General features: G+C 41.4%; 1 protein-coding gene across 1 annotated transcript in view; it reads right to left on the reverse strand.

Annotated features, from left to right (window-relative positions):
* Positions 1–3,451: 3,451 nt before the first annotated feature.
* cacng2a (calcium channel, voltage-dependent, gamma subunit 2a) overlaps positions 3,452–15,570 on the reverse strand; it is a 62,892-nt gene continuing 50,773 nt past the window's right edge. The window contains exons 3-4 of the mRNA XM_071467473.1: positions 5,852–5,992; positions 3,452–4,126 (exon numbers count right to left, since the gene is read on the reverse strand). Coding sequence (XP_071323574.1) covers positions 3,591–4,126; positions 5,852–5,992 — 677 coding nt within the window. The 3' untranslated portion in view covers positions 3,452–3,590. The remainder of the gene's footprint in view (positions 4,127–5,851; positions 5,993–15,570) is intronic.

Here is a 15,570-nt window from a genome sequence, read left to right on the forward strand (position 1 = left end):
CAAATTAGTTCTTACTAAGATAGAAGCACAAGGACACACACACAAACACACGTGTGTACTGCTATTCTTGTGAGGACCCTTATTATTGACATAATGATTTCCCCACCTATAACATTAAGGTGTAGATATGCTTCAAAGTAACTGATTGCTGGAGCTTTCTATACTGAACCCAGCGTTCCTTCCTACCTTTCCTGTGTGGGTTTTATTTTTGGATGAGCGGCTGTGTCTGAAAATATTCATAACTTCTGAAATTGACAATCACACGGCAACATCAGGAACAAGTTCACTATATACAGACTCAGTTTAATCCTTAAGTTTAGAAGGAAAAAACTCATTTAGAGGTAAGAAACTATTTTTTTAACTTTATTTTTGTGATAGCATTGTCTGCTTTCATGTTTATCGTGTGTCTGTGTAGAGATCTTAATGCTAGTTGTCAGTGCTAATGGTTTAGCTGTTAGCTGTAAGGTAAGATGGTTAATGGCTGCAAGAGTCTGGGTTAGTAGTAACAACAACAACACACACACACACACACACACACACAAATCATGTTAAAAACTATTTGAAGTGTTGAATCCTTCATTATCAAGTTTTTGTCATAATCCTTACATCATGATTCTACAACTAACCTGAACCATGAGGTGAATTGTAACATTTCATTCCTTGTGTTTGAGACTGAACCTACATTTTCAGTTTGTGTTGCAGAGACAACACCTACACCTTTTAGTTGGTATCACATTTTGAACACACTGGGTTAAAAGATCCAAGATACAGACAGAAATGTCAGAAATGTTACAACCATCCCTGGTCTCCCCTTCCACTGTCATGGGCCACACTGTGAACAGCTTTGTGTATAACCTTGGCCCCACCAGTGAATGTGACAGAGACACTTCTACCAACTACTTAGTTTGATGCACACAATGTGTAGGCTGAAAACAAGTCAGTAAGACGTGTTGTCCAACCGCTTTGGAAGGAAAAAATGTTCTGGCTCCACCCGAAGGTGGGCTGAAAAGATGGCTGTCGCAGAGGCGCCAGACAAATTGGGTCATTAAAATATGTGGAGACACTTCCATTTTCTCCTGGAAAACGTTGGTTGTGTTTGTTCATGCAAAAAGTGACAGAAAGAGAGAGAGAGAGAAAGTTCAAACCCTGCTTACATTAACACCTGTGCACAGTCGGCCAATCACTGCATAAAGTGGGTGTAAATGTTGGAGTGTCAGTTTCAGGAAAGTTGTGTGTGTGTGTGTGTGTGTGTGTGTGTGTGCTCTAACTTTAACCTACAGCTAATTCCATCCTTAATCCTAAAACCATGTTTTAACTTTCAAACATTCCTTTAAAACAGTGACCTTTACTCTGAAAGTCTTTAATATTTTGAGTTATATTGTGTTGTTTATTTGTGTTGTTCCTGATGTGTAAAGACCTTTAGTTTTCACCCTAAATAAAATGGTTAAGATGATTAAAGGGATAAGAATAAAATACACAGTTACACACACTTATTCACTTCTGACTTTGGGAACAGAAGTTTCTTTTAACTCAATGTCAAGTAACTGGCTTCTTGCGGAGCTGTCAACCACATCTCATGATCTTCATCAGGAAACGGAGCTCACCCAGGTGTCATGACCTGTCATCACGTGACCTAATTGTAGAACTGTGGTCATGTGATAACGGCTGAAACAAAAACAGCTGAAAGCTCTGGAAGAAGTGAGTAAGTGGACACTGAGTCAACATTATTTTGTTTATTTTTTCTGACTCTGAGATTTGCTCTTTTCTTATGAATGACAGGATTAGCTCGTCTCTCTCTGGCCTCTTTAAATCCCTGAAAAGAGACAATCAGAGGCTTAAAAAAAAGTCATTGTTTTGGTTGAACTGCTCTGGACTTATGACCAAACTGATTTTCATTTTCTTCATTTTAAGCCAAAGAGTTTGGGGACTACTGCTCTGTTCCACAGCTCACGATGAAGACAAATTGTTCACTTTCAAGTCCATTTTTTTGCATTGCAGGTATGATGATGTGACAGACAGATAAGTGTTGGTACTGAAAACTGTTGAACAAAAAGGTGTTATAGGATAAAGTGTGTGTGAGAGACACGCAGTGAAACATGGTGATTTGTTCCCCCTAGGGTTTGTATTTTATTCATCAGGACTTGATGCATCCAAGTATAGGATCATTCGGTTTTGGCACCTTTAAAGATTTCATTTTCAAATTGAACAACACATTAAAAATCAAAAGAAACAAAGAAATGACTAAGGCTGTGTGAGTTTTAAAAATAAAATACATACATACATATATTTATATATTTATAAAGAAATAAACCAAACCATTTAAAAAAGCAGTTGTGTTCAATGTAGATTGTTTGGTTTGTCTCACAAAAGCAATAAGATAAAATGAACTAAATAAATAAAAAAAGAAAACATAAGAAAAATACACATGAAAACATTAATACTTTAAACTTTAGCGTCTTTGCTTTTTTTCCCCTTATAATTATTAACCTTTAAAACTTAAGTTTCTCAAGAGCAGATTTGCTGTAATTTTATAGCATGCATTTAATTTCTGAAATTGTGAGTCACTTAGCTTCTCTTGTACTATTTCATATTTAACTTGTTTTTATTTTTGTGTTTGGCGTCCTCTTCTTTTCCTTTCCCTCTGCTCCTTCCTTTTTTATTTTTGTAGAAGTCGTGTTTGGAGTCTTTGCTTTGCGAACTTTGACCCCTTTTGTTGGCTCTTTCGGTTAAAGGGGTTCAACTCTCCCGTTACGACCCCCCCAAAAAAAGAAAGCGAACAGGGACTGAGAAAAAGACGAGAAGGTTCTGTTAAAAGAATAGATATTATTCTACTGCTGACTGTCTGTATCTGCCTCTGGCGGCATCAGTCGCTGTGCGCCGCCGCTACCTAAAGGACCTTCGCTTGTTCTTGACCTTCAAATGAACAGATACTAAAAGAGTCTTTTCTCATGTTACCAACAGCACTTGGTTTAGTTAACTTGTTTTTTTTTTCTTTTTTGCTTCAGTAAAGTCTGTAACTCTTGATTATTAACGTAATAATTTATTTATAAAAGTAATACATATATATATATAGTACCTTTGTTAGAGATTACAGATTGGGCTAATTCTTACTGAATCCCAAGCTGTAACAATTCACAGTTTTAATGCAAAAAATGAACAAATGAGTCAATAAATAAAAGAGGAGTATGTCCGAGCGGTGGGCTGGCTGAGGGGGAGCTTGACCTGTAGCTCCAAACTGTCAAACCAAAGGGCAATGAAATCATGAAATCGATTCTTTATCTCATAAATGCCCACTCCCTCCCACCCTCCCTTCCGGTGCCCCGAACCTCACAACCCTCGTAATGACAGACCTCACTCTCTCGGTACAGCCTGACCCATTCTCACTCCTCTGCCATTCAATCCAGGAACACAGCAGACCTGTTGAAACTCTCTCAACAATGGTAATGGAAAAGTCATGCAGCTGAACAAAAAGAACAAATGTCTATAAACATGGAAATCCATCTCCACCAGGGGCGTACTGCACCCACAGGGGTTCCCGTGTCTCCTGGTCTCCGCTCTCCACCGGGCCGGCCTGGCCTGAGTCGACTCCCTCATACCGGCGTGGTGCGGCGGTTCGCTGTGTTGGTGTGGCTCGAGTCTTTCAGGTCCTTCTGGATGCAGTTGTGGACTTGCAGGAAGTTGTGGTCCCTCTCTGAGTTGTAGGTGGCGGTGGGCGTGCCGGAGGACTTGAGGGTGTCCCGGGGCAGCGTGTACATGGAGATCTCCGTGGATGGCAGCGCGCTGAAGCCCTTGAGGCCCACCGGTGAGGTGTCGCGGGAGTGTGATGGGTCTGTGGAGCGGGAGGAGGATCGCGAGCGGCGTCTGTAGCGGTAGCGGTAGCTTGGGATCCGCGTTATGGCCGAGCCTTGGAGGTAGTCGGCTGCGCGCGCCCCTATTCGGAGCTGTCGATGACGGTCGATGAACATGTGCACGGCCAAGACGCCCACCATCTCAGCCATGATGAAGGAGAGGGCACCGAAGTAGAAGGACCAGCCGTACGAGTAGCTGTTCTTCTTCGAGTCGCTTTTTGAAGGGTCCCCCGCGTTGGCTGATATGTACACGATGATCCCGATGATGTTGCTCAGGCCTACAAGGTTGGGAGATGCAGGACGGGCACCATACAACAGGGGGAGGGGTGGGTTATGGGTAATGAGTTCATGAAGAAACGGGCAAGGAGGAGAAGAAAACAACAAAAATTGCATCATTCAGGATGAGCTCACAGGGTTATTCTTGGTGTACGGTTAACTTAATACGCAGCATCATGCCCAATATGTGTAGAGCGCTGATTCATGCACTGTACACAGTGTACTGATCCTGTCCAGGCCGGAGTGACTGATATTAGACTCCTAATCTTTGCCCTTGCAGCGAGAGACAGGGCTGCTGTCTTGATGTAGATCATTTGGGACAGAGTACAAAATAATCCACAGTGGAGCTGTGTTCTGTGTTGGAACCCAGGATGTATCCACATATATTTACTTTAAACTTGTTAGTTTAGTCACACACGGAGAAATGTTTGACATGGTATATCTGGGAAGACGGATCTTGGGGAAAGTGTGTCAGGGACACCATATTTTTAGAGAAGAGTCCCAATGGGTGGCTTTTAGCCTAGCAACAGGACTGAGAGAAGAGAAGGAAGACAAAAGAAGAAGGGACTTGTAGCTGCAGTAAAACAGCCTGAGACAAAATGGTGTGTACGCCGCCTTTTAATTTTATGCGGTGGTACAATGTTGAGTACAAAACAAAAGTGTAATTAGAACTACTTATAGGAATAGTTTTACATTTTAGGAAAGATGCTTATTAGTTTTCTGCAGGAAAATAAGATAAGATCGATAACGCTCTCATATCCGTACAGTAAATATGAAGCGACAGCCAGCAGCTGATTAGCCTAGCATAGCAGAAAGCTAGCTCCAACCAGCACCTCAAAACGTAGGTTTCTGAACGTATTAAATAAATAATATAAGGTGTGTAAATTAGTGCAGTTTAGAGATGTCGATAGGCAAATGTTTTTACCTTACAGATGTTTTCTTTGTGCTAAGCTAAGCTAAACCAACTACTGGCTGTATATTTAGCAGAAAGACATGAGTGAATGCCAGCTATTAATCCTGTCACTGAGCTGTCCATCAGAAAGTGAATGAGCTTATTCCCCAGAATTCCTTTGAAGGAAAAATCCACCATGCATCACTTAAATTCTGTTGAATTACAGCAGTGAGTGAAGTACACTGAAGTCTACAGAGTTTACTATTGGGTGCTGAGTTGAATTGAGTTCTTATCTGGTCAAACTAAATGACATTTTCAAAAGTAAGAATTGTATAAAGTATGAATTTATAAAGTTGTTAAATTCACTCTAACCAGTCATACTATGAAGTGTTAACTAGGACTCCATAGACATAGACTCCATAGGTTAACAATGATAAAATCAGTGTTCAGTATCGATCAAATCTGCATCCATGAGCTTGTCTTTGAGTAAAATGAATAAACAGTAAAATTCCCCAACAGACAAACTATATTTTTGATTGTTCCCATCAATAACTGGTCAAATGTGGACAAGATACAGGAGGGTAAGGCAGCAGAAGAGTTTGATAACATGACACCTGAAATTCAAAATTTTATTTTGGCAGTGATTTTTTTAAGCTACTGTTCATGAACCACTGAAAGGCTTTTATTGTGAAAGAGCTGCAGGAGATACTCAGAGTTTAGTGGCTGTCGTTTCAATAAAAACTCATCTTATTCAAGTACACAATTGCAAAAGGAGGTTTGTGCACATCGAGTTGATGCCTTTCCTTTTGTATTATTTTAATGGAGTTTGACTCACCTGCAGACACAAAGAAGATCCCTGCGCTAAGGATGATGTTGTGGCGTGACTTGTAGAACTCACTGGCAGCTATACACAGGCCTCCCATGAAGAGCAGGATGACGCTGAGGATGGGGAAGATGCTGGAGGCTCGCACCGCACCTGGAAATCAGCGGAGGACGTCGGTGAAGAGAAAAAGGGGTGGTGGGGAGGTGAGGGGGTGATTTGGTGTTCACACAGAGAGGAGGACAGCCAAAGGGGCAACAAGGAAAGAGGGGGAAATGGCAGGGATGAAAGGAGTGATGAGTAGAAAGCAGAGGGAGAAAGAAACAAAGAGAGAAAAGCACATTAGAATCCATTTCAGCATCTGCTGCTTGTGTGTGAGCACATCCTAATCAACACCCCATCAGGCCTGTGAAAGACTCCATCAACACTGTCTAGTGAGTGTGTATCCCCACAGTGAGCCTGTTATCCAACCTTATGTAATCACACCGCTTGACTCTCCCTCTCCCGTTCCCTCCCTCTCTCAGCACACTTCTCCGCAGACCACAGAGCGAACTGGCTGCTCTATGTAGCATCATGTGAATGGCAGTCAACAAAAGTGCTACGGGGCTCTGGCATGTATATGAGCCAGGCCGCAGTGCAGAGGGACGCCCTTGAAACGAATCAGCGTCCTTGCAGCTAATTATGAAGAAGCACAAACTGGAAACAGGATGTGGTGTTATTTTTGAGGTCAAGCCAGGGTCAAAAAAAAGGAGCTGTGCTGCACCCTGAGGTGTCAGGTAGAATTAGAGTCACAGTGTCTTAGAGAACAGACAGTTGTTGTTTGCAGGGGAAGAACTGAGGAAGTCTCCCACCTCCTGCCCCCTGTTTAACATGCACGCTTAAACTTTCATCATGCTGGTAAAATTTTCACCACTTCACCTCGTCTCCCCGTGTAGCTGCCGACTCAGCACTTTTTCCCAGCTTTTCCCCAAAGTGCTGACGCCGGGCTGGGTGGCTCTGTGCTGAACTGGGCCACCTGCACCTCCACAGGGACCCACCAGGGCTCCTGGCGGCCCATCTGCCTGCCTACCTGCTGCCATTCATCGCCCCCCCCCGCACCCTTCTCCCTGTCAGGGATTTGCTTATCCTCGACCCCCCCCGCCCAGCACCCTAAGGCGTCAGTGGGTAAGCCACCCTGTCAACATCTGCAGTGGAGGGGAGTGCTGAGCGGTGGTCATGGCTGTGGCTGGAAGCTCATCAATCACCGTCTGCTGGACCCTCAACAGTAACCAAAGGAAAGACCAGAACCTGAAGAGGCTCTCTGTGCTGAGGCTCCTGCATATTGTATGTGCTGGTACTGCATGGATCTGTTATTTGCCAAATAATGTGCCACACCCAGGTCTGATGAAACAAGCTGCTCAGGCATCATTAACGAGACACTTACATTATTGCTAGTTTCATGATCCACACCAGAAATTCCCAGTCTTTTTGCTCTGCGTCACCTCAAACTGAAGCCATGTCTACTCCTGAGAAAAACCTCCATAGGCATGAAATACATCACTGAGTTTTAAGCTCATTTAACTCCACTGAAAATGGTCATTTCTAGACCTGGAAGAGGTCAAACTATCCAGTATTTAATCATAAGAAGTTGAAAATAACAGAAAAAAAACACTAAATCTATATTATGTATAAAATCTGACACAAGTATTGACACAAAAAAATTGCTTGATACCATCATAATGACCCCATGGCCTTTCCTCTAACCAGAAACCTTTAGGCCAAACTTTATATTTTTGGCCCCAACACTGACAAAGTGTCTACAAAAAGCAAACAGCATCCGACACTTTTACATTGTGGGGTATAAAAGACGAAGCAGGCCGTAGGGGCCACTTAGGAGGCTTGAAAATGAAGGGTTTTTTAAACATTCCTATTCAAATGAAATGTAGTGTGGTTGTAATTATGATTATATTCTGTAAATGACCTTTTCTAGGTTTCTGTGTGTAAAACCTTTAAACTTGACTCAACCAATCAAAACCAGGGACTGAGATGATCTGTTTTATGATAACAGGATTGAAAATGACCGAAGCTGTTGAGCCGGAGTTTAAGGCCGCCGCGCATCACTAGCGAGCACCTTTATGAATGAGCTTTTGACCCGACACTGTAATGTCTCTGCTGCCCGTCCCACCTGTATCCATCATGTCATCACTCAACATCATGATGTGCTTATCGCTTTCTTTAACCTTGCCTGAAACAGCCCGGCCACTGGGCTCCAATCTGTGTGATGGAGAAGACCTAAATGCCGTTATTCACCACCTTCCATTTTTCTTCCATCTGTCTGTCTCCGTCTGCTGCACACGGTCATCTGGCCGTCTTTGTCACCCGGCAAACGTCCCCTGTCTCTTCTTGTCTTTCTCTCTCCTTCCATCTCTCTCTCACTTAATTCTCACTCAGTCAAAGCACAAGACAATTTGAAAGATAAAGTGTCGTCTCGCCCTCCCCGCTCGTCTTTCTCTGTTTCTACTCCCCCACTCTCCCACTTGTCTCCTTGCTCGACCAGAGGGGATTGTGGGGTTTAGGGTTACCGGTGAGGTGGGTTGATTAAATATTAAGTTGTCCTGAGAGTTGACCCTGCTCCTGTGTTCTGCTCTAAATGCATCATTCCCCCCCCCCCCCCAAATCCCTCTATCCCGTTAACCCTGAAGGTATTGACATGGTCGTTCACAGCACATTACCTGGGAGAGGGCACCAGGGCTCTTTTTCATCCATCAGCTTCATTTGCAGAGACAAAAGAGGGATGGAGGGCCAGCCAAATTTATTGATTGTTGACAGTGGGGCTGTTAAATAGTGCGGGATCTCAAGGTGACACCAAAGTTGGAGAAACCTCAGAGAGGCTCGGGTGCAGACAAATGTAAAGAGACAAGGGGAACATGTGCACGCATCTTGATTTTAGCAAACAAAATGTATGACTTTAAACTTTTATGCCTTTTTATTTCACCAAGCAGCTGATTTTGATGAGTATTGTTTTATTCACAAATCTAATCTCATTTTGCTCATCATTCAGCCAAAAAATACCATTGTCAACATGTTTAATTTTGTCCATTACGGTGCAGACTGCTGTCTGTTTTAGATCCTAAAGCTGTAAAATGTAAACAGCTTCATGCACTGCAGCCTCCTCCATGCGAAATACTCGTGGCTGTGATAGACACTGCCGCAAATGTTTGAATTTCATCAGCAACTAAATCCCTAATTGCTAAATATAATCACTATCACATATTGTATATATAATATATGGTAAACAGTATATTTAAATACTTCTAGTGATGACTTCTGAGCACTGAAATATTTTACTTTGAAAGCCATGTCTGAATTTATGTGGCTTCCATTGCCCTTCAAAAGTCAATATGAGTTGCACAACTTTAAAAACCATATATCCTGATATAATTAAAATCTAAGTATATACTGCTTGTATTCAAATCGCTCAAATCTAAGTCAGGTCAAAAAATCTAGTTGCTCACATCGCTTTGGCCAAACTCAGACACTAAAACTCAAGGCATCTGGAACAACAAGCATAAAAGGTTTCACCTCCATCTCCACATCAATAGAAAGACAAAGACTGGCTGGACCAAGCATACTGTTAGCAACAGCAATGCACATTAAAATCCTGTATTTCCTGTCTAGTAAAAATCCTGTATCTCCAAATCTGGCAAATTTGAATTTGAATTTAAACTACTGATAAAGAATCCTTTAGTTTATGTGCTTTATAGCTGATGAAAAGTTGCCTTTTTAGAGATACAAACGTCTGAAAATCAGCTCAACCTTAAACATCTACAGCAGTAAAATGCAACACACACACTTTAATGCACCAGAAAATATTAATCCAAAAACATAATATATAATGGTACGACAAGAGTGAAAAACCTTCAATAATGCTGCTTAAGGAACTTTTCCAAAAAGTCTGTGAAGACACTGGATAATTTTTGGTAAAAGGAAGTAATGTTAAAAAAAAGAGCAAAATATTTACTACTGGCACCTTTAGTACAACTATTATTATTCTTTAAACCACATTATCTCCGGAGACGTAAGACCTCTGTATGGCAGCTAGTCTCTACAGCACACAGGCCTCGGGTTTGAAAGCTTCTGGGAGATCTTCAATCAGTGATGTTGGAGCTTTCCAGGATCCAAAAGGATCCAGCTCATTTGTGTGGCTTCGAAGGATCGACTGGCTCCGCAGTCCTTCTCCAGTCCTATGCATTCTCTATATTAACATCCATGTTTAGCATCGCACTGAAAAGTGCAGTGACCTTCACAGTGACCTCCCAGCATGCACTGTGCCTTCCCTGGGATCGGGCTGCAGTTTGCTGCGCCAACATGCCCCTGGGTTTGGCTGACTATGCTCTACCTCGGAAGAAAAGGCTGAAGTCCCGGCAGATTTTTCATGCCAGGATGCACTCTGTTCTCCTGCATAATACTGAGTGTGCCAGTGGTCACATAGCGTACGTATGAAGCTGTGTCTCCGAGCAGCTTGTTGCCTGCAGTGAGGGCCGACGATGGGGCTATTGGAGGAAGACAGGGCAATAACTATTCCCCAAGGCGGTGAAGCTGCTTGTTTCTGAGAGGTCACCTATTTAAAGTCAGTCCGTCCTCACCACATTCTGGAGGTTTCGCATCTTCACTTTCCACCTTTTAAGGATCGAATGAGCCCCTGTCAGAGTGTTGGATCCTGCCTGGAGGGATGTTTAAATGTGGCCCCCAGGGGCGAGGCAGGCAGAGAGACTGACGGGCTGACAGAATGACAGGTCTGCTGTGGGTGGGCTAGTGGAGAAAAAAGGCCAGGTCCATGATACACCATGTTTAGTAGTGCTGCACAGGGCCAGACAAATATATTGATTTGTTGATAAATTGAGCTCATGTTGACCTTCTATTAAACTTTAGCTCTTGGCTAACAATGTCAGCCACCTCTGACATAATAAAGGTTTCTTACTGAACAGAGATGCGCACAAAGCTGCTATGAGGTGATTTTTTTGTTTATTGTCCCTGTTCCAGCAGCTCATAATGACTTCAACTCTCAAACAATCAAAAGATAATGTCTATTAAAGTCTAAGAAGCCTTCAAATACTTTATTTATGGTCTAATTTTAGTCTTGTAGGAAAATTAATCTCAAACTGAAGAAAAACAACTGAGATATTGGCCAAATGCTGATCATCTTAGCCAGGTGAACACCAACCTGGCATCCTAGAACAAAATGACTAAAACTAAATCATTAGCATAAAGTATATAATGATAGACACATTTAGAATAACACAAATAAATAAATAATACAACGTCACATTCGACCCATTCTTTGGCATTGAGACTAAGAATCCTGTATTCAAAATAGTATTAGGAGCAAAATGTACTTTAAATATCAAGTAAAAGTAGTCGTTCTGTGGAAAATGGCCCCTGTTATTAGATTGTTATGACTGATGCATCATACAGACATACTATTTTACTGATGGTTAATATAAATAAATGAAGGATTATTAGGTGTAGTTATTGATTTAAAGTTAGAGCTAAAAAATCAAAACCTTTAATTGTGGCCCGACTCTGGTTTCGCTGCATGTGATTATATGTGCACATTAGGTTGAAGACTGAATTGCTGCTGTCATCACATCATCATCCTCTCAAACCAACTGTGATACTCATTAACTGTGCATCTGTTACAGCCTCGCAGTGCATCACGGAGGCCCGGTGAATGGAGATTAATTCAGCCAGGGTGCCATTATTCTGAGAGAGGGCTGTTGGGATGGCTACAGTCCTGGGAGAGGGAGCCGTGGTGACTCTCCTGTGTGGTAAAACGCTGTCAATCTCCGGCTTCTGGAAAACAATGACCCCGTCCAAATGAAAGCTTTGACCTCCGTGCTAATAGCCAATGACAGTGGCGACCTCGGTGGCGTCTTCTGTTTCTGAAGCTCTCGCCTCGGCCCACATGAAAGCATGCTCTCAGGAGCCCTGTGATTAGCCCTGAGGTCGACGTTTTGATTTGGGTCGAGGTCACGATCACAGAGAGCGACGAATCTTCTGCTTCCTCCCCAGCGACACCCACATTAATGTGACACCCAGTTAAGGACAGTTTCTGGAGTAACTTTGTTGTTTTCTGGTAATTAATTTTGAATTTAAGCTGAAAATAAAAAACACTAAGAATAAAGCTAATCACTGTGTTGCTCCTCCAAGTATGTTTTTCTATTTGAATTAGATTTTTCTTTCTAATACTGTAATATAATACTACAAATGCATGTTTAAGATCCTAATCAAGTCATTTGGAAACATTAAAAATCCAACCAGACCAAGTTTTGGTAAACAAAAAAGTTTTAGTGTTAGCATTAGCTTAAGATAGGAAGTTACAGGTGATAAAAATCTGAAGCCTGTTTTTAAGCTGCTGCTTACTGCAAATTCTGAAAGATAAATGTGCCATAGTTATCATAGCAAACTATACAATCTGTACCAGAACAGAACAATCTACAGACACTAACTAATGGGTGGAGGTTTCAAAATGGCAAGACTTGTCTGAATTTACACAAATTTTTACCAACAGCATCAAGTTTGTCGACATTTTCATCGTAACTGAAAACCCAGTGAGATATATATATAGAATAAATCACTGCAACCAAACTAATGCAAATCCTATTCAAATGAAACTGAAATTACTGCTTTTCTCAAACTCTGATTCCTATTTATTCTGGTTGGTGGTTGTTTGCCTCATGATGATTGGCACTTTTCTATTTACCACTACTATCACTGGTTGTTTTCCTGTCAGCAGCCGAAATGAGAATTGGCACGTAGGTTTACTTACTCCAGATGGAGGAAATCTCATCTACTTTGTTTTTATTGAGCAAGAACTCTGAGTATTGTCACTGTTTGGTTTGGTCTGATCCTGCGTATACACATGTAGGAAGAAGCAAAGTGGTGAGTAATGAGTCATATATTAGTTTTCCCAGTGATTGGCTGCATTTCGCCTTTTTCTCCAGGTCTGCACAGTTTGAGGGCATGTGCCCACAGGCAGCGCCTCACTCTGCCTGGCCTGTTGGTGGCTGCAGCAGGACGGGAGTTGTAGTAATGGGCGATGGAGGCCGGTTAGCCCTGCCTGGCCCTACCACCCTGCCAGCATGCGTGCCAACCTGCTCATAGACACACAGGCTGAAAGCAGATACTGTGTGCACTATATTGATTGGCATGGCTTCAGTTTGGGCTGGTGTCCGAGCGCTGGCTGACAAACAACTTAATGAGACTCAACATCCATGCAGGCCCAGGGTTGCTGGGTTTCTATAGCTGCTAGTCCTCCTTGACGCCACAGTGGCTTCACTCAAGCAACCCAATGGTAAATAACCTGAATATTTAGAGGCATCTGAGCAGCTTTGTATCAGATCTGCGGGTGCAGCTGATCAGTTTCAAACTCCGCAACTGAAGCGAACACTGACTGGCAGTTGCTGTAATTTCCCAGAGCATCAAAAAACAAACACATGAAGGAGACAATCCACCAAACTCTCAGCTACAACAAAGTTTCTTCATTTCATATTTATCTTGAAGCATGGAGTCAAATCTAAGGGAGAATCTTTATAGATATATTGCTCTTGAAATTATTGCTTATTCTAGCTACATTTCTAGGTGCAAAACTATGCAAAATATACATGTAACTAATTATATGACTTCTGCAGCAGTAATGATTTAGTTTTATCTCATTCAGGAGGACGGCATTTTGTATTTTATAAATAATTTATAATTTTGTAAACTCCTGTTTCCACTTTGACATTAAAGGGTCATTTTCTGTACTTGTAGGCCTCTACATTTCAGTTGGAAAACTGAACCAGTTAGTTAAACTAGCTCCACCTCAAGCAGCTACAATAGCAAAATGCTGCTTACCCATTTCAGACCATTAAAATATGCCATAAGAAATTATGCATTCAAAATTTAATGCAGAAGTATGAAGTGTATAAGTATAGCAATATAATGTACTAATAGTATCAAAAGTAAAAGTATTCCTTACGTAGCATTGACCAGACCAGTGACATTACTATATTATTTGATAATTACTGTTCGTGTTTTAATATATAAATTGTGTAGTAAGTCAAGGAAGAGCTCATTTTAACTATTTAATATACAATTGGGTTTTTTAAAAGGCACCATATTTTACAGACTGAGCTTATGTTTTGTATTTGAAATCGCAATGTGAGAAGTAACCAGTAGCTGTCTGATAGAGAAAATTAAAATATTTCCTTCTGAAATGTGGTGGAGTAGAAGTATAAAGTAGATTAAAATGGAAATACCTGAGTAAAAAACCTCACACCTCAAAAATACCTCAAAGTTATACTTATGTAAATGTACTTAGTTATATTTCACCAATGCTGTTAGAATACAAAAAATATTGTGTCTCAGTTTTTTGCAATCTGTATCTTGTGCCTGGAGTGCCACTGAGATCTGTTGCAACTGAGAAACTGTATATGCATAACTTGGTACACGTGCACAAACAGTTCACCCAGTGCCACTACACACATGTCCTGTACATGTGAACATACATGTGAACTAACATGCACACCGTCCTCCTTACAAAGGCGTCTCTTTGCACCTTCTCTCTCTCTTTCATTGACAGGGTTGAGAGGAAATTAGCATTGGCTCTTAATCAGCCTCCCCCAGCCTTGAATGTGCTGATGTGCAGGACAGGGTCATGCTAATCAGGTGCCTCAGCTCCCAGGCACATTGATTTAATACTACAAACGCTTATTAATCCCCTCTACACCTCCTCCTCCTCTTCATCCTCTTCTTCCTCAATACCGAGCCCTTGCACCGTCCTCGTCCTGACCAAGAGCCTTGTTGCCCCCATCAACCTGAGCATCGAACATCCACAAAGAAAAAAAATAATACAAAAAAACGTAGTGGCCACTTATTGTGTTAAAATACACAGTGTGTAACAATGTGTATTAAGAAAGGAAATTAGCTTTGGTGGCCAAATTCAAAATTTGCAAGAACGCTTACGTAGCGCTCAGCCTGTATCTAAAGGCTTATGTGCCTTGATAACACAGCTCGCTGGCAGAATGCAATGTGACTTGAATTGATTAGAAAATAAAGGCAGGTTTCACTCACTGGCATTTATAAACCAGAACAAGAGTAAAAGCTGACAAGTTCAGATGTGACATTTGAGACACCTCTGGGGACTCATTAATGACTTATTTTGTGTCCCATTGTTTGTGTCTGTACCAGCTGTGTTGTCTAGATTGTTTCTTTTTGGTAATTTGGATCTATTTTTTATACGTGTTGCCCCTCATCATTAACTTTGTGATTAACGTTGGTATTCTTTATTTAAACAAGCTGCACAGCTGTTCAGGGCAGAGGGTAGAGCGGAAATGATTAATTGATTAGTCATTCAACAGATATGGAAAATCCATTAAACATTTAAGTATTTTTTTAAAGCATCAAGAAAATTAACTATTTCTGACATCTATGTGAATATTTGTTGGTTCTCTTGGTGCTATGTGAAAGTTTATCGAACAGTTTTATATTGATGGAAAAATAAAACAATTTGAGGACATCACCTTGGTGAACTGGGTAGCCATGTTTCATTATTTTAACATTTTATAGACTAAACAATTACAAATTGACAGGTTAATTAATAATGTTAATAATTATTTGTTGCAGCCCTAGTTGAGAAAGTTTTAAACTGAAAAAGTTTCAGCCTCTTGGCGGAGAAATTAGTGGTCAAACTGGCCAAAGAATAAAAGTATGAT

Source organism: Trachinotus anak, unplaced genomic scaffold (genome assembly GCF_046630095.1).
Source record: "Trachinotus anak isolate AG129_WGS33_773 ecotype Australia unplaced genomic scaffold, CSIRO_AGI_Tana_v1 ptg000003l, whole genome shotgun sequence".
In the NCBI taxonomy this organism is placed as follows: domain Eukaryota; kingdom Metazoa; phylum Chordata; class Actinopteri; order Carangiformes; family Carangidae; genus Trachinotus; species Trachinotus anak.